The 19,071-nt window shown below is 43.6% G+C and overlaps 1 protein-coding gene across 3 annotated transcripts in view; it reads left to right on the top strand.

Moving 5' to 3' along the window:
* Positions 1-19,071, top strand: part of KANK2 (KN motif and ankyrin repeat domains 2) — a 198,076-nt gene that overhangs the window by 172,438 nt on the left and 6,567 nt on the right. For all 3 annotated transcript variants that reach the window (XM_042450146.1, XM_042450148.1, XM_042450147.1), the window contains 7 exons: positions 7,360-7,467; positions 7,558-7,660; positions 8,441-8,674; positions 10,708-10,795; positions 11,503-11,722; positions 13,910-14,052; positions 17,036-17,236. In XM_042450146.1, the coding sequence (XP_042306080.1) occupies positions 7,360-7,467; positions 7,558-7,660; positions 8,441-8,674; positions 10,708-10,795; positions 11,503-11,722; positions 13,910-14,052; positions 17,036-17,236 (1,097 nt within the window). The remainder of the gene's footprint in view (positions 1-7,359; positions 7,468-7,557; positions 7,661-8,440; positions 8,675-10,707; positions 10,796-11,502; positions 11,723-13,909; positions 14,053-17,035; positions 17,237-19,071) is intronic.

The following is a 19,071-nucleotide window of genomic DNA, read 5'->3' on the forward strand; positions in this document are numbered from 1 at the left end:
TACTCTCCCACTGTCCCCAACTGCTCCTTTTTTCTATTACATATAGCCTGCATATTATGTTTACCTATTATTGTGGGCATTTCTGAAGGAAGGATGCTCCAGGACAGATGGGAAGGAAGTGGCTAAGAGAAATTGTGCATTTTGCATGACATGAAACAAGTACACAAGATCATGTCCAGAGGAAGGTGACCTAAATGGTGAAGGATCTGGAAACCATGCCTTATGAGGAGAGACTTAGGGAGCTGGGTATGTTTAGCATGGAGGAAGAAGTTCAAGACGTAATATGACAGCCCTGTTTAAATATTTGAAGGGATATCATATTGAGCATGGGGCAAGCTTGTTTCCATCAGCTCCACTGAACAGGAACAAGAGCAATGGATTCAAACTACAGGAAAAAAGATTGGATCTAAACCTTAGTAAGAATTTTCTGAGGGTAAGAGCTGTTCGACAGGGGAAATGCGCCTCGGAGATGATGGGGAGTGGAGATTTTTTAACAGAGGATGGATGGCCATCTTTGGGGGGTACGTTGATTGTGAGTTCCTGCATACCAGAAGGGTTTTTTTTTACTTGAGGGACCTTGGGGTCTCTTCCAACTCCAGGATTATGTGATTCTAAGAGGGTTTGTTTTTCTCCTCCTTCTTGCATAAGCATTTGGGGGACATGGACTCACACAGTCAGTCAGCATCCATAGATTTCTGTGGGGTTTTTGGACTACAGTGGTACCTCGGGATACGAAATACCCAGGTTACGAAATTTCCGGGATACGAAAAAATCCCATAGGAAATAATTGTTCCGGGTTACGAATGTTTTTTCGGGTTACGAAAAATTTTTTGGTGCTTTTCGGCGCTATTTCACACGGAATCGCGGCTTTTCCCCATTAGCGCCTATGGGTTTTCGGCTTGCGAAGGCTTTTCGGGTTACGAAAGCGGCCGCGGAACGAATTAATTTCGCAACCCGAGGAAGCACTGTATGTGGCTGCATTCTGGAAGAATTTATTCCTGATGTTTCACCTGCACCTGTGGCTAACATCTTCTCTGAAGGGCCACAGTTGCAAAGCAAAACATCAGAAATAAATTCTTCCAGAATGTGGCCACATAGTACAAGTACAATTTTTTGGGGGGATTTGCCAGTTTCTATACAGTAGACAGTTCATCCCTAACTTTGCTGAAATTGCCTTACCCATTACCGATCTGCTAAAAACCAAGAGAGTAATGGTTGAGAAGGGGCCAGGAAGCATAGGAAAAGGCACTAAACCAAAACCCTCCATGCCTGGGCTTGGTCTGACCGCTGCCAAAAGGCTTTTGAACAACTAAAATGCCTGTTCAGTTCTGAACCAATCCTGTTACATCCAGACTCAGACAAACCTTTTGTGGTACAGGTAGATGCTAGTGACTATGCCATAGGGGCAGTGCTGTTACAACGGGATGAATCAGGAGCTTTAAGGCCATGTGCTTATTTGTCCAGAATATTCAATAAAAGTGAGATTTCATGGCCTGTTTGGGAGAAGGAATCTTTTGCAATCAAATGGGCTTTAGAGTCATGGAGACGGTTCCTGGAGGGAGACATGCACCCATTCGAAGTGTGGACTGATCATCATAACCTAGAAGCCCTCCAGACCCTCAGGAAACTTAACCCCAAACAGCGCAGGTGGGCCAAGGACTTTTACAAATATAAGTTCAAACTCAATTTTTTTCCAGGAAAACAAAATGTGTTGGCAGATGCTTTGTCTAGACTCCCCCAACATGCAGGAAAAGATCAGCCTCCAGTACAGATGCTGTTCGCCCTGAAACAACTGGGTCTAGCAGTGGTGACTCGTAGCCTGGGCAAACGCGCATGACCAGACTCCTCTGACACCCTAGATGCGATATTAATAGAAATCAAACAAGCTTCTGCCACAGATGAGTGGCTGTGTAAACACAAAGAACAACTTCAACAAAAGGCTCAGGGGTTGTGGGTTAGACAACAAAATTTATGTACCTGCTAGTTTGAGAGCAAAGATTTTAGACCTGTGTCATGACTCCAAAGCTGCTGGACATTGGGGATACTCAAAAACTTGGCATAAAATTTGCCAATGGTATTGGTGGGAAGGAATGCGGGGCGAAGTAGACGCTTATGTGAAAGGATGCTCAACTTGTTCCAGAGCTAAACCATTAACTGGAAAACCCAGAGGCTTACTACACCCCTTACCCACACCAACTGGGCCATGGAGACACATAGCCATGGAGTTTATAACTGACTTGCCAGAGAGTAAGGGGAGAAATGGCATCTGGGTAGTGGTAGACTTGTTTTCAAAGCAAGCACACTTTGTAGCTTGCAAGGGAGTGCCAATGCCCCCAATTGGCTGAATTGTTATAAATACAGTACCACGGTTTACCAGGCAAAATAGTGAGCGATTGAGGGAGCATATTTACCTCTCAGTTTTGGAGGTGTCTTCAGAAAAAATTGGGAGTAGAGGTTGCCTTGGGCACATCCCATCATCCAGAGACAGATGGCCAGAGTGAAAAAACAAACTCTTAGTTGGCTAGGTACCTATGGTGTTACACAAATTACCTTCAGGATGATTGGGTTGATTTATTGCCACATGCTGAGGTTGCTTTTAATAGTGCTATTCATCAGAGCACGGGCAGCTCTCCATTTGAGTTCCTATATGGCTATGCACCTAAAACTTTGCCTTCGCTGTCACCTGAACCCTCTGATCCTATTTTGGTGTCGCAATGGATTGCTATAATCAAGGAGGGGTGTTCCTATGATTGTGACAGCCTTAGAAGCAGCCAAAAAGGAATACAAACATTTTGCTGACAAAAAGAGATGTGAAGGGTGGGCTATTAAACCTGGAGACAAAGTGTACTTGTCTACAAAGCACTTAAAAACTTGCCATCCTTCTAAAAAATTGGGACCAAAATATATCGGGCCTTTTGGGGTCAAGAGATTGATGAATGATGTAACTGCTGAACTTGATTTACCTAAGTCTTATAGACATTTTCATCCTGTTTTCCACTTCAGCCTGCTAAAACTGGACATGAACACCTTGTGCTGGAAAACTGATGACCATCCACCCCTGCCCATGATGATTGAGGGCAAACAACATTTTGAAGTGGCCAAAAATTTAGACTCTAGAGTTCACTGGGGTCAAATACAATGTTTGATTAGGTGGAAACACTTTTCACAAGACCATGATGAATGGGGTCCATCACCGTCCTGTTAATGCCCCTCAGTTGGTAGCTAAATTCCATCAAAAATATCCAAATAAACCTGCTCCACCATATGATTAACTTTTACATTTCTACATGTTTAATGTTCACTGATCTGTTTTATTTGTTAATAAGGTGATTTTTTTTGGGGGGGGGCAGACTGTTAGAATCCTTGGATTCTATCAGAAGTAAATAGATATTGGAAAGGATGGGGATAATGGGTTAGGAGAAATAAGAGTTGTGGGCTCAAAATATTTAGTTTAGCTACAGACTGGATAGGCTTAGGGGGAAGGCAGATACTGGTACTTTGTTATTTGTTGTAAGAGGCCTGGAGTGCCAGTACAGCAGAATGTGGTGTTAGAAACTGTTAGTTAAGTATAAAAAGGGGGAAGGGAAGGAGAGGTCCCAGAGAATGAAGACATCTGGTCACCCTGAATGGAGGTAGATGGGCAGTTCTCTTTCTGATAATATAATGGGTAGCAGAGAGCCTCCACACTCCCAGGAGGGATAGTGTTGTTCTCCGTAGTCCTGGAAATTTCCATAGCCTTTTTAGAGCTTCTTAGCCCTGGTAATAAAAACAGTCTCCTTAGCTAAATTCTGATGACATCTTGGCACAAATTAGGTTATGGAAGGAGGAGAAGAAAAACATACATGTCCGTGCTCAAGCCACGGGGCGGAAGGGGCAGCGCGTCCCATTCAATTGAATGAGCGCACATGCCCATTGCGTCCTGCGCACTGCCGCACTGCCACGCCGCCATGCACGAGCCCCATTGTTTCCAATGGGGCTTGAGCATAGGCGGAATTCACCTTACGCGGAGGGATCCAGAACGGATCCCCGCGTAAGGCGAGGGCCGACTGTACTTATAACATGGACATGTTAGTGGCGAGTTGCAAAACACTAACAGAAAGCATTTTTTTTAAAAAAAACAAGAAGAATAACTAAGAGTTGCTAAAGAAAAGTAAACTGAGCAGTCCTTATTGGAACAGAATGCATGGGATCTTCTTTGCTTGCAACAGGTATAGCCAGTGCTTAGTCTCTAAGGAGAGAATACTGAAGGTTAAATTGTTTTTGAGATATACAGTATGTGGGAGGTGTGGGAAACGCTTAGGGCAAGACAGTCTGTCCCCAAATAAGTCTGTCCAGGACTTCAGATCTTCTCGTGGTGGCACCACCCGAAATTTCCTGGAGATGTAAAGAAGGATCCTCTCAGCAGCTACTCCTAGGAACCTAGGAACCTTATCACACGGGAAGAAAGTTCCCAAATCCCGTGGATAAACGGGGCTTAGATCCCAGAATAACCCACAAAAGAGGGATTGTTTTCAGACATGTCAGGCTAATTGAGCATTAATCCAACATTAACCCATGCAGAAAGTAGACAAAATCGCACACTTTTTACTTTTGGGATTGTCCCTGATTTAATCCCCGTTTATCCATGGAGTTTGGGTACTTCACTCCTGTGTGGTAAGAGAATTGGCTGCTTCCCTCCCCATGTGGTAAGATCCCTAGGCTTTTGAACTCCCTTGGAAGCCTAGGAAAAGCATCCTTTTCACAATGTTTGTGAAATTAAAATTAATTGTAGTCATTTTAAATTTGCATATATATTGTATATACACATGTACAAGTCTAGAAATTTTAGTCAAAAAATTGACCCAAGAAATCATGGTCAACTTATCTACTGGTCAGTGTAAGTACTGTACTTTAACCCTGGTGAAAGGGAAGAGTGCAATCTGGACTGGAAGCATTGATCCCCCCTCTTTCGACTCTCTCATCCATCCAGCACTTAGTGTGAGCACAAACAGTTATTCCTGCTGGAATTTTGTAAGTTCATTGACATTACAGTGGTACCTCGGGATACGAAATACCCAGGTTACGAAATTTTCGGGATACGAAAAAATCCCATAGGGAATTATTGTTCCGGGTTACGAATGTTTTTTCGGGTTACGAAAAAACTTTTGGTGCTTTTTTCGGCTTTTTCGCACGGAATCGCGGCTTTTCCCCATTAGCGCCTATGGCAATTCGGCTTACGAAGGCTTTTCGGGTTACGAAAGCGGCCGCGGAACGAATTACTTTCGTAACCCGAGGCACCACTGTATTTGCTTCATATATCCTTTGTTACATGCCCCTAAATTTTACCCTCGACTTATCCACAGCTCATATGAAAATCCACAAGTTTGGTCCCAAAACCTTCCCTTGACTTATACATGAAGTCGATTTATAGCCGAGTGTATATGGTAAATGATCTTGTGCAATTTATAGTTAAATCAGTGCTATAGGTCTATGCTCTGAATGTTTTAAGCACCTTGCAATCCTCCTGGCTATTGCTCAGAAATGAAAGATTCAGGGCTATCCTACAAAAGCTTAAATGTTAGCTCCTACCAGATAAATTCTCACTGCCAAAAAGTAACTAGTCTTCTAGGAAAAGATCCAGCATTTCCTGGTAGGGAATTCCACCAGTATCCTCTTCTCTCTTGGCTCATTAAATAATATGTAGCCTCATGTTTTGTCTCTGACCTGCCAATCTACGCAAAGCTCTCACTCTATATTGAAAGACTTGCGTGCATCTATGATGGTGATTTTTTACCAGCTGCTTGCAGCAGGACTGAAGGAAAGAGAAGCTCTTAAAATAGCCTGTCAAGTTCCCAGGGTGAGATCAAAGGTCCTGGAATGAAAAGATTATTGGAAACTAATTATGGGCCATTTACAAGATACAAAACATTGGAGAAGAGAAGATTTCTCACAGGACAAGGACCAACCTGAGCTCCACATCTCAGGAAAGTCCAACAGAAATCAGTTCTTCTTTCCAATGTTGGGTTTCACTTGCATCTGTGAGATGTGCTATTAGCTCTTCTGGATACAAAGAAACTCCAATATGAAAGCTAAAGGGAATTTCTAGTCACCTTGGGATGAATAGCCTATAGCAGGGATGGAGCTGTTGGTTTGGTCATCCTGGCACGCATTTTGTTAGTTTTGAATAAAAACTTTCCTAAAACATATTTAACTGCTCTTTTTTTATTTTGTTTTTTTCTGGCTTAGGAACCTAAGCCTAAGGCTTCTCCTATCAAATTTTCTGTTAAAGAAGTAATGCCCAGGAGCACATCTGCTTGGTTAACTGAGGTATAATCTACTTAGTTTACTAAGGCCCATTACAGACGGGCCTATAGTACGGACTGGGTCCGTATTAGGGTTAGAAAGGGGTGTCATTTCCTGATGCCCCTGACCCTAGTACGGACCAAGTCCATACAAAATGGTGGCGCCCATTCCACACGGGGGCTGCCATTTTGACGTCGCGGACGCGTAGTGTGTGACTAGCGCCTCGCGACACCACTTCCAGGGTGCAGAAAGAAGTGCCATTTTGGCACTTCTTTTCGGCTGCATCTGGGAACCGCGCTGTTTGGCCACTGCGGTTTGCGGACGCAGCAACCGGCGGCGGTGGCAGAGCGCCCTTCTTGGGCGTTCTGTAACGCGCCTTAGCTATGATACCTGTAAAGTAAGACACAAGGCAGGTGTATGACAGCCTAGTCAAGGACAGTGATTCCATGGGCAGTGATCCAGTCATTTATAAAAACCAGAGAAGGTGATAGGTTTTATCACTGTGAGTGCCATTGGGGACTACTAGGATGGGAGAGATTGAGCCTGAGGAGAGGAATGGAGGAGGATTTTCTCAATCTTTTGGGAACTGTGTTTCCTTCGGGCATAGAATTTCTCCCATTTCTCTTCCTAGCCATATGATGCCCATTCTAGTTGCTGGCAAGAATTTATAGAGGCCAGTATACACAGTTATGAAAGTCAGTGAATAACATCCCTAAAATGGCCAATCACTTTTCCATTTATTAATCATTATTTGCATGAGTATTTTCATTGCTGATCTCTTTCATCTCTCAAAAAATTCTTCATCTTCCTGGAAGATTCAGGGCAACCTAAATTTTATCTAGTCACCCCACGCCACCCCACTGTGAACCAGTTCAATAAGAATTCACCTTAACTTACCTGGCATTTAATGGAATTGAAGATGGTGGGGTCAGCAGGGGAAAAGACCAAGCCAGGATGTCCAGCTTCACTCAGGATTCCCAAGGCATTGCCTTTCTCCTTCTCTCTCCACTGTGGGTCAAATCAGAGAGATACCAAGAGGCAAATGCTGATGCTGTTGTTGTCTTTTTCCTCTTTCAGAGCCTCAGAGGTCATTTGAGAAAGCTGAGCACTCAGCTACTGACTCTCTCCAGGCAGAGCAAGCAACAGAATCTAAATTAAATACCCAGACTGAAGGAGAGGATCAAGGTAAGAAATATGGGTTGGAAAGAGGCATTAATAATCCTGTAGGGAACCACCCTTGCCTGACTGCTGTCTTCTTCTTCAATATCCCCACAGCTTCATTCACGTCAGGGATCCGGTCAATCATGAAAAAGAAGGAGGAACCTACAGAGATTCTGGCCAGCAAAAAGAACCTCCAGTTTGTGAGCGTCAATGGCGGGTACAGTGAGGCCTCCACTCCTGAATTATGATATGGGAAAGAGCTTTCAGTCTGCTTTTGAATCCTCCTGAGGCGAAACATGGCCCAGTGGCTCCAGTTAGATAGCAGTACCAATGGTTTCCCATCCTCCTGTTGCCTGATTTAACATTTAATTAACCTGGAATATAGGAAAACAGCATCACACCAGTACACTGTTGTTGTTAACTGCTATCATATCAATCTCAACTTATTGTGACCCTATGCATGAGAATCTTCAAATCAGTAGCTTTTTGAATGCCATTCGACCTGGGATCTTTTGGCACAACCTTTTTCATTTTGGATTGTCTCATCCAAGGGTTTGCATGGTAGAAGACATTCAAAAGGAGTTTATTAGTGTTTCCTTCTGTGCAATACCAACAAGAGTTAGCTATGGTGCCACTGCCATTGTCTCTGAGAGATCCTCCACCTTTCACTACTGTTGCTGCCCAGTAGCTGTTTGGCACACTTAGTCTAGCTCTGATGTGGGAGACCCCAACAGTAGCACTCTTGCCTCACAGGAGCATGCAAGCCACCACATACATACCATAATACCCATGACTACAGATTGTGTTTTCCTCACTGAGTGTCATGTATTTTTCAGGGTGTCCCAAATAATCACACCTGACATAAGGAAAATCTCCCACTTTAATGACATAGAGCCAGGAGGAAGCCAGGACTCCATTACTCAACCTCTCCAATAAGTCTAAGACTGGTTTTTTAAACCTTTTGTGACCCTTCTCATGCCCTGTTGCCCCTGCTCAGGTACGAGTCCACCTCCTCTGAGGATTCCAGTACCGCTGAGAATGTCTCGGACAACGAGAGCACAGAGAGTGAATACCATGAGGCAAGTGAAGGGCTCCCTGCAGCGCAGGCAGCTGTAGCAGAGTCTGAAAAGCCTCCCGGACCAGCCACCACTCATCCTAGAGTCCCCAGTGAGGGAGGGGAAATAGCAGCACCAACAGCAGGACCCAGCAAGGAACCAGCAAGCACCACTGGGTAACTATCATTGCAGGCATCTTTGTGGCTATCAAGCCTCTGCACCCTGATTATTCCACATTGTCTTCCCTAGAGAAACTCACTGCATTTAGGGCGGAAAAATGAAATGCACAGATATAGGATGGGGGACACCTGGCTGAACAAGACTACGTGAGAAAGGGATCTGGGAGTCCAAGTAGACTATAAGTTCAACATCATTCAACAGTGCGATGCGGCAGCTAAAAAGGCCAATGCAAGTTTAGTGTCTAGATCAAGGGAAGGCTTTGATCAGGCCTCACCTGGAATTCAAAAAGGATGTGAAGAAATTGGAGCATGTCCAAAGGAGGACAACTAAGATGGTGAAGGGTCTGGAAACCATGCCCTATGAGGAACGACATAGGGAGCTGGGTATGTTTAGCCTGGAGAAGCGAAGGTTAAGAGGCCCTATATAAATATTTGAAGGGATGTCATATTGAGGAGGGAGCAAGCTTGTTTTCTGCTGTTCCAGAGACTAGAATGCGGAAAAATGGATGTAAACAGCAGGAAAAGAGATTCCACCTCAACATTAGGAGGAACTTCCTGACAGTAAGGGCTGTCCACCACATACTCCCTCGAAGTGTGGTGGAGTCTCTTCCTTAGAGGTCTTTAAACAGAGGTTGGATGGCCATCTGTCGGGGATGCTTTGATTGGGAGTTCCTGCATGGCAGGGGGTTGGACTGGATGGCCCTTGTGGTCTCTTCCAACTCTATGATTCTATTATTCTAGGAGGGACAAGCATACACCTCTCCCACCTTCTCCACTGCCCTGGCTCTCTTGGACGAGGGAGACAAGACACCAGAGGTGTTTATCTCACAGGGGCTAATTTTGGCAATAAAGAGAGATTAAAGTGCATTTAAAGCATTCCGCAAATAAAGCAAAAATAGTGAGTCATTATGTGAATGAATATCACATGCAATTGCACAAATAAAGTGTTATCGGAAATGCATTGTCACTGAAATCCTGAAAGTAAAAAGATGTGTGTTAATGCTTCTTTGTGACCACTTTAATGGCAGGTTTTGTGCAATGTCATGTGAAATCATTTCACGTAATTATGTGATTTTTTTCTGTGATATTCACGGGATAAACTCCTGATCTCCTTTGTGTGATAAACTTCAGGGAAGGAGTGACAAGCATGCGCTTCTCCCACCTTCTGCACTGCCCTGCCTCTCTTGGATGAGGGAGACAAGGCACTGGAGAAGGGGGGGAACAAGCAAGTGCCCTTCCCACCTTCTCCACTGCCCTGGCTGTCTTGGATGAGGGAGACAAGGCACCAGAGAAGGAGGGACAAGCATACACCTCTCCCACCTTATGCACTGCTTTGGCTCTCTTGAACGAGGGAAACAAGGCACCGGAGAAGGGGAAGCAAGAATGCATGTGCCCCCATTGTTTTCTCCACTGCCCTGTCTCTCATGGATGAGGAGGAAGCCAAGGCAGCAGAGATGGTGGGGCAGCATGCTTGCCTTCCATCACCTCCTACTTGTCTGGCTGCCTGCCTACCTCCCAGCAGGCCTAGTTGGGTCTCTGGGCAGGTGATGGCCAGATGGCTGTTTGATGAAGTGATGCAGTGGGAGGAGAGATTGGGCAGGGTAGGTGTCCCTTCCTGGGGCTGGCTGGGTGGCAGCTGGCATGCAACTGGGGAGAGGGGGACAGGTGAGGAACACAATGGGGTGGGCAAGGCAGGCTGCCACCACCACCTCTCCCCAGCAGCCCCTTCTAGGCACCCACACTGGGTGACACCAACACTAGAGATGCCACTGGTTTGTTGGCTTGTTTAAGGAACAAGAGTTTGTTGTAAGCCAGAGTTTCTAGTTCATAGGTATCAATAAGCCACATAGTAGGAAAAGTTAAGGTGAATTCTGGTTAAGTACACTTAACATCAAGGCTTTCCACAGATTCACAGAGACTGCTACATATAATACTGAATCTGCATGTTTCATGCAAATACTACTTTCACCAAGTATGTTCCATTCAAACGCTAATATATCCCCCTTTTCCCTCTTCTGTTTTATAACCAGTATGGTACTCAGCAAGGAGCTGCTTTCATCCTGTGAAGTTCTTCAGAAATACTTGGATAGTTCCAATGCACACATGGATGAAGAGATGGTATACATATATATAGTTTGGGAAAGTGGGGGGAAACTTAAAATGTGGGTGGTCATATAGACTTCCATTTGTGATGCTCATTTCTTTGACTGTCACACTAGACAGTTCCAGTTTTATGGACAGGCATTTGTGAGATCATGTTGTGTGCCTTCAAGTCATTTCTGACCTAAGGAGACCCTAAGGCGAACCTATCATGGGATTTTCTTGGCAAGTTTCTTCAGAGGGGGGTTGTCATTGCAGTCCTCTGAGGCTGAGAGAGTGTGATTTGCCCAAGATCAGCCAGTAGGTTTTCATGGCCATACTGGGATTCAAACCATGGTCTCCAGAGTTCTGGTCCAATAGTCAAACCACTACACCACACTGGGCTCATGTATATTCCAGTAATGACTAAAGTGGTCTTTTGACATGTAGCCAGATGAAGAGGAGATGTCTAATAGGAAATAACTATTGGAATATCTGTATTACTGTTGGAAAATTTGGAATATCTTCACAGGGACTTCCCTGCACTTCACAAAACCACACTTCCACTTGGTGAAGTCATGCTGTTTGAACCAAAGGCAGATTAGATTGTCATTTAAACACACTAGAAAAATAAAATGAAAGCTAGATTTTTAAAGAAGACCATTGATTTTGTTAAGACATACTAGGACATACTAGTGTCATACCTGAAATGTGTTGTTATTGCTGTTTTCTTTACATTACTCTAGAAAGTGGCATATACCACAGTGCTGCCTTATTGGTTGAGGCTTTCCTGCCACAAAGAAGCAGATCCAGAGTTGGTCTCACAGCATCTCACTGCTTTTCAAGCCATCTCCCCACAACTGCTGGAGCTTGTCATCAATATGGCCGATGCCAATGGTAACACGGCCCTGCATTACACTGTTTCACATTCCAACTTCCCTGTTGTCACAAAACTTCTTGAAACAGGTAGGTGAGCACAGAGAAATGGAAAAATTTGGGACTCAAGGAAGTCCCCTTTCATGAGATGATGACTCATCTGGCCACTTTTGCTGTAGCACAGTGATGGTGAACCTTTTAGAGACCCAGTGCCCAAACTGCAACCCAAAACCCACTTATTTATTGCAAAGTGCCATGTCCCTCTGGCTTTCTAGTAACAAACTCTGGCAAACTCTGTGTTGGGGCGATGGTACGTGTGCCCACAGAGAGGGCTCTGAGTGCCACCTCTGGCACACGTGCCATAGGTTCGCCATCACTGCTGTAGCACATGGATTTGGGTTGCTCAGGATCTCTAGACTTCATGTGGTTCACAGCTCCAAAGTGCTGAGTATTTTGGAGGCTAAACCCACATGATCATAATATTTTGGAGGATGAATTTCCTAACAATGAAATTCGTTTGTGTCTGTGGCCACTATGCCATGTCAGCTGGGATTTATATCAAGAGAAATTTGGGGAAAGGGCTTGAGCTCAGGCTCAGGGACCAAATTTAATAATCCGGATGTCCTTGTCAGACCCACTTGGCTTCCCCAGATATCTACACCACACTTTCCTGTGACACAAGTATTTGGTGGTTTCTAATTTCAGTACTTTTTTAAATACGAGACGTCTCTACTAAGACTTAGTTAATGTGAGCATTAAACTAAAACATGTGGCTGTTTGAGTCCTATTCTTTTGACTTCAGTCCTGATCACTACTAGACTACAACTCCTAAAAACATCTCTGAAATTCATTTCAGCTCTTGGGTGAAAGCACTCATTGGTATGAATGATCTGGGTCTGTTGAGGACTGCGTAAGGTGCAATGGGCAAGAAACCAAGATCAGAGTTGGGAATAATAGAGCCCATGGGTCTACAATTTCTGGAAATTTTGAAGGGATGGAAAGAATCAGATATTTTAAGAAAAACTGAAAATGCAATATTATCTTCCTTTACAGACTGAAAGTTACATTATTGCTTAAGGAACATAAAATGCATTATCTATAACATGGCTTGCTATAAAATTATGTTTGATGTTACAGTTGGTGAGTGGCAGGCAAAAACAATCAACATTAGTATAACAAAGAAAATTATTTTCTTTGTTTGTAAAGTGCCATGTACATGGATGGTGCTATATAAATAAACAACAACAACAACAATAATAATATTTTGTCTCCACTAGTCTTCCATCATGTCAAGCAGACATAATACATTCATTCTCAATAAACAACAGCTAAGAAAAAGAAATCAAGACCAGGAATTGCAACAGTCAGGTCATAGAATAGATCTCAAAGGCCATCCTTTGGCCAACAATCAGGTCATAGAATAGACCTCAAAGGCTTTGAATTCACAATCAAAGCACCCCAACAGATGGTCACACAGCCTCTATTGATAGACCTCCAAAGAAGAAAACTCCACCACTCTCCGAAGGAGTGTTTCCACTCTCAAACAGCTCTTAATGTCAGGAGGTTCTTCCTAATGTTGAGCTGGATTCTCTTTTCCTACAGTTTGAATCCATTGCTCTGTGTCCTGTTTTGTGGAGCTGCAGAAATCAAGCTTTCTCCATCCTCAATATGACACCCCTTCAAATACTTAAACAGGCCTATCATATCACCTCTTAACCTTCTTTTCTCCAGGCCAAACGTACACATTTCCCTAAGTCGCTCCTCATAGGGCTTGATGGTTTCCAGACCCTTCACCATTTTGGTTGCCCTCCTTTGGACACGCTCCAGCTTATGGTGTTTTGACACTACTGTACTTTGACACTACTTAAAGAAACATTTTCCTCTTACATAGCTTTTAGAAGCAACAAATATGTGAACATATGAGCCCCTTGTTAATGTTTAAACCCTTATTTCTTCAGGTGGATTCCTGTCCAATTCTGGTTTGGTTTTATTTTTCCAGATTCTTTTGTCACAGGGAGGAAGTTGATGTTGCCCCAAGTAGGTCCTAGGAGTGACACATTATTGCCCAGAATCCCAAAATTCGCCAGACTGGATTTAAGCTAATCATAAACAAGGAGTTATTGTCAATACCAGGTTATCTGGGGAAATGATGGGTTCTCCCTGGATATTTTTGAAAACAGGTTCAGATAGTTGCCTGTTGTGCCTGGGGTTTGGATTTGGGGCTGCAAGACAATGTCCAAAGGAATGAGGTATCTCATAACTTCTTTCCTCTTCTAGGCTTGTGCCATGTGGACCAACAGAACAAAGCTGGTTATACAGCCATCATGCTGACAGCACTGGCTGCCTCCCGGTCAGAAAGTGATATGGAGACCATTGTGCAGCTGCTAAAAATGGGCAACGTTAATGCCAAAGCCAGCCAGGTAACCAAATTCCCATCAGAGAGTGGGATGTACAAATCAGACAAGATAGCCACGGGAAGGATATTGTTTTTGCCAAGGTTGGGAATTCAAACCTCCAACTGTTCCACTTTGTTGAAGCAGTGGATGATTTTAAACCTTACTTTTTCATTTTCTCTCCTCCACATACATAGTGCATAAAAAGGAGGAAGGGAGGGAGAGGGAAAAAAAAAGAAATGTAGCAGCTTTAAGATTATCTCCTTTTTATTTTTGCATGAATTTTCATTTCCTGCCATTTTTTGGTAAGCGAACTCAGCACATTAAATTCAGCCTCCGTATCCACCTATTTCACCATTCATGGCTTGAAATATTTTTCAGATAATAATAATCCAAAAAATAAAACATGATCTTGCCATTTTATATAAGGAACCCCATTGTACTAAACTATTGTATATAATGGGACTTGAGCATCCACAAATTTTGGTGTTCACAGTGGGTCCTGAAGCCAAACCTCAGTGGATACCAAGGGTCCACTGTAGTAAGAATTTTAAGAAAAGAATTGTATTTAAATCAGGAGTTTGTCTGTGTTTGTTGTTGTTCTTATCTGGTTATGGTGACCCTGTGGATGAGACATCTCCAGGACTCCCTGTCCTCCACTGTTCTGCTTAAGACCTGTAAATTTATTTCTGTGACTTCCTTAATAGAGCCCAGCCATCTACCTACCTTATTTCCTCTTGTCTCTCCATCTTTCCTAACATTATTGTTTTTTCCAGTAAGTTGTGCCTTTTCTTGATGTGGCCAAAGTACGACAGCTTCAATTTGATTATCTTGGGCACTTTACAGACCACCCAAAAAGGGCGGTCTGCCGGCGCCGCTGGTTGCTGCGTCCGGGAACCGCAGCGGACAAACCGCACGATTCCCAGACTCAACAAAAAAGAAGCTGCAAAATTCAGCTTCTTCTTGTGGCACAAAAATTCGCCAATGCCGCAATCATGGCATCGTTTCTGCCGCACGATGTGCAGACACTAGGCGTCCGCGACATCAAAATGGTGGTGCCCTTGTAGAATGGGCACCGCCATTTTGTACGCGCCGAGTGCATACTAGGGTTAGGGCGTCCGGAAAGGACACCTTTTTCTAACCCTAGTACATGCGCGGCACGTACTTTCCACCCGTGCGGAACGGGCCTTGGTTTCCAGGGAGATTTCTGGCTTGATCTATTCTAGGACCCATTTGTTTGTCTTTTTGGCTGTCCACTATGTCCTTGTTTATTTCAAATTTTTGTGCTTAATCCTTTAGAGTGGTTTCTACAATAGCAGTAGCAAGTACATTTCTATACCGCGTATCAGTAAACTAGGGCCCCATTCATATTGACCTTTTTGAACTGGAAGGAACTGGGAAGATTCGGTCCCACCCCCCCACCCCCCAGAAGCATGTGCTCACTATTTCATCAGGGTATTTTATCCCTGAATGCCCTCTCAGAGAAATCGGTGTAAAATGAAGGCGCCTTTGCTGTCAATCAAATTTAGTTCCGCATTCATCATAGCCGATGTTTCCTACACCCATTGGGCAATCGGAAGTGTGCTTCCCCCCTCCTGTTTTTAAAAAAACCAGGTGCCAGAATGTGTATATTTTGTCAAATTTAAAAACCTCCTGTGTGTGTGTGTGTGTATGTTGTGGGTATTTGGGTCACTGCAGGTTATGGATCTTCCCTTGGCCCCGTTTTTAACCCCCAAATGCAATCTAATGCCATCTCTGCATCCTGCATCCTCCCTTCTTGCCACCCCAGAATGCCTCATAATAATAATAATAATAATAATAATAATAATAATAATAATATAATTAATTCCTCACCTTGGAATACCATCTCTGCATCCCTTGCTTTCCCTCAGCCAGCCCAGTTTCTTAGAGTGCAAAAGCATTCTTTATCAATTTGCCAAATTGAGTTAGAAACATTTGTAGCATTCGCATTGTAGCATTCGCAGAGAAAAAAAAAAGCCTCCTGCAAAGTGCCTGTGGAGCAAGCAAATGAAAGGGAAAGTAGTGCGAGCGAACACATTCTATCTATCTATATATCTACCTGTAGAACTATGTGCATACATTGTCAAATATATTAAAAATAAAAATAAAAAGAGAGCTACCTGGTGCAAGAGGGAGGCTTGTTCCGTTCTGTGCCCTCCCCCTGACCTACCTTGAACTTGACCCTTTCTCAGGCAGCCCAACTGCCCTTCCTCTGGCTCCTTGGCTCCATCAGTCACCCTGATTGCATGGCATCCCTTCTTTTCCCTAGCTGCTGCTTCCTCCTCCTCCTCCTCCTCCTCCTCCTCCTTCGTCCCGATGAAGGGGAGGGAATACTCTGCTCTCTGCCCTTCCTCTGACCTAAATCCCTCCCATGAACTGGCCCCGATCATGATCGGGGGCAAGTTCATATTCGCCGAACCCAGGTTTTTTCAAAAGATACAGCTTTTACCCTGATTCCAAATGCTAAGGGGCATTTGCCACAAAACGGTTGTGGAAGCCTCCAATTCGCTTGTGGGAGATTCGGGGTGAATACGAACTTCACATGCAAGAATCGGTTCCTGATCTGGGGTAAAAGGTAGTCTGAATGGCCCCTAGCACTCCCTAAGCGGTTTACAATGTTAAGCTAATTTTACCTATCCCTCCCATTTTTTATCCAACTCTTCTAGTTTGCTTCCAATAAAACTTTTTCTATTTTATGATCATTGCTCTTTTTTCCCCCTAAACTTTTTTGTTCTGCAACTTTCAGTTTGGGTTTAGGGTCACACCTCTGTATCTTCATAAGCTAATTGCCCCCAACAAGCTGGATTTACCGACCTATGAAAGGATGCAAGGCTGAGTGGACCTTGGAGCCCTGCCTGGGATTGAACTCAGAACCTTGATAATTGCAGTAATTTAACCACTGCACCACCAGGACTCCCTTTCTTCTCCCTGCCCAAGGAGTTAACACCATTGCTTAACACTGTTGCCTTTTCCATTTCCACTCCTGCAGGCTGGACAGACTGCACTGATGTTGGCTGTCAGCCATGGACGTCTTGATATGGTGCGTGCCTTGCTAGCAAGCAAAGCAGATGTCAACTTGCAAGATGATGATGGTTCCACAGCACTGATGTGCGCCTGTGAACATGGCCACACTGAGATTGTCCGCCTTCTGCTGGCCACCCCTGGCTGTGATGTTGCCCTGTCTGACAATGTGAGTCTTTCCTGTACCATTAGCTGTGTTTGGCTAGTGGAAGGAGCCCCTTTTATTCCATCTCAGCACCCACAATGTTACCCAAAAAGCTGGGATCCTAAGAGGGCACCCATAAATAATATATAATAAGGGAACTTTAATAGCTCAGTTAATAACAGCGAGAGGAACTCTGGATAAAGAATCAACGAATTAGGGTTTTACTTTTTGTCCAACTGTTCTGAAAAACTAGAACTCTCAGAGTGCAAAGTACAACTTAATTTTATTGACTAACAGCAAAGGGGAAAATAACCATTCATGCAATAGCATTCACACACACACAGACACACACACACTCAAAAGAACTAATGAAATTAAAAGTAGCAGCTTGTACCAAAGTTGAAGTAGAAGCAGAATTCTAATCAGGGGATGATGGAAGTAACAGTGGCTCAACCAGGCTGCCTGCATGTGTATGGGGGTGGCCAGCCTGTGTTGAGGGGTCAGTATGAAATCTGGCATCATCTCTGCCTCATTTCAAATTGAGCCAATGTGTGAGTGCCATTCCACCTAGTTGATGATTTTGATTTCAGAGTTCAAAAGGAATATTTTTGGTTGATGGTAGTGACATTGATTTAATCAAGCTGTAATAAAATTAGAACAATTCCAGGATGCTTGGAATAGGATGGGCTATAGCAGTGGATCCCAAACTATGCACTTGAAGAGATTTTGGACCTCAGCTCCCATTAGCCTTAGCCATGTTGTCTTAGTCTAATCTGAAGCTGAACTCCAAAATTCCTTACAGAGCACAGTTTGGGGACCACTGAGCTATAGGAAAATGCAAAGGATGCTAGCAGAAAGATAGCTTTATGCTTTAGGTTAACAAACCTTTGTCAGTTAACTTGAAGAGAAAATGCACACAGCAGGGAAGTAGATTGGAAATCAGCAGTACATACACCCATTAAATGACATGAGTGTGACCACTCATGAGAAGTTCAAAGTTAACTTAAAGGTCATCATGGCCTGTCCAGGTCCATGCTTTTTGGCCTCTATGTAACTGTGATTATAATATAACACAATATTTGTACCCCACAATAATACAGGGTATGCAGGGTGTAGTAAGAGCAACATGATTGCCTGCCTTCTGCACTGTATGGTCAAAACAAAGCAAGCCATTTTAGATGTTTTTGCTTTACATACACACATTCAATGCAGCATTTTTTAAATATCCTATCAAGTGAAATAAACAAGCAATATATGCCAGGTTTCAGCACTGAAGTATCTGAGTTAATAGTACTTGTCCCTCACTATTTAGTAATGGAGAACCAACCTCAGTTGGCAGGTGTATGAGATTCAATGGCTTTAAACAAATAAGGAAAGAAACAGAGAACAGAAATCTATAAACTGACTTTTTGAATTGGTTCCTTGTCAAATTCAGCTGGTCTTTAGTGTGTGTGTAGTGGTGCTGGTGAGGCCTCATTGTTATTTTGCTGTACTCTTTCTGGGAGAAAGGTGGCATATAAAGGAAAAATGATGATGATGATGATGATGATGATGATGATGATCATGATGATGATCATGATGATGATGATGATGATCATGATCCACTCAGGGGCTGCAAATCCGTATGTCCCAGTATAGTGTAGCTACAGATACCTCTCTGAGGTCAAAATACACTGGAGAAACAATCCAGTTTGAGACCACTTTAACAGCCCTGGCTCAATGCTAGAGATTTCTGGGAACTGTAGTTTTCTGAGACATTTAGCCTTTTTTTAGATTGGAAGCCTGAGGGCTAGGAAATGTCTAATTAACAAACTGTAAGCCACTCTGATAGCCTTGGCTGAAGAGCAGTGTATAAATAA

This window comes from Sceloporus undulatus, chromosome 2, assembly GCF_019175285.1.
Source record: "Sceloporus undulatus isolate JIND9_A2432 ecotype Alabama chromosome 2, SceUnd_v1.1, whole genome shotgun sequence".
Taxonomy (NCBI): domain Eukaryota; kingdom Metazoa; phylum Chordata; class Lepidosauria; order Squamata; family Phrynosomatidae; genus Sceloporus; species Sceloporus undulatus.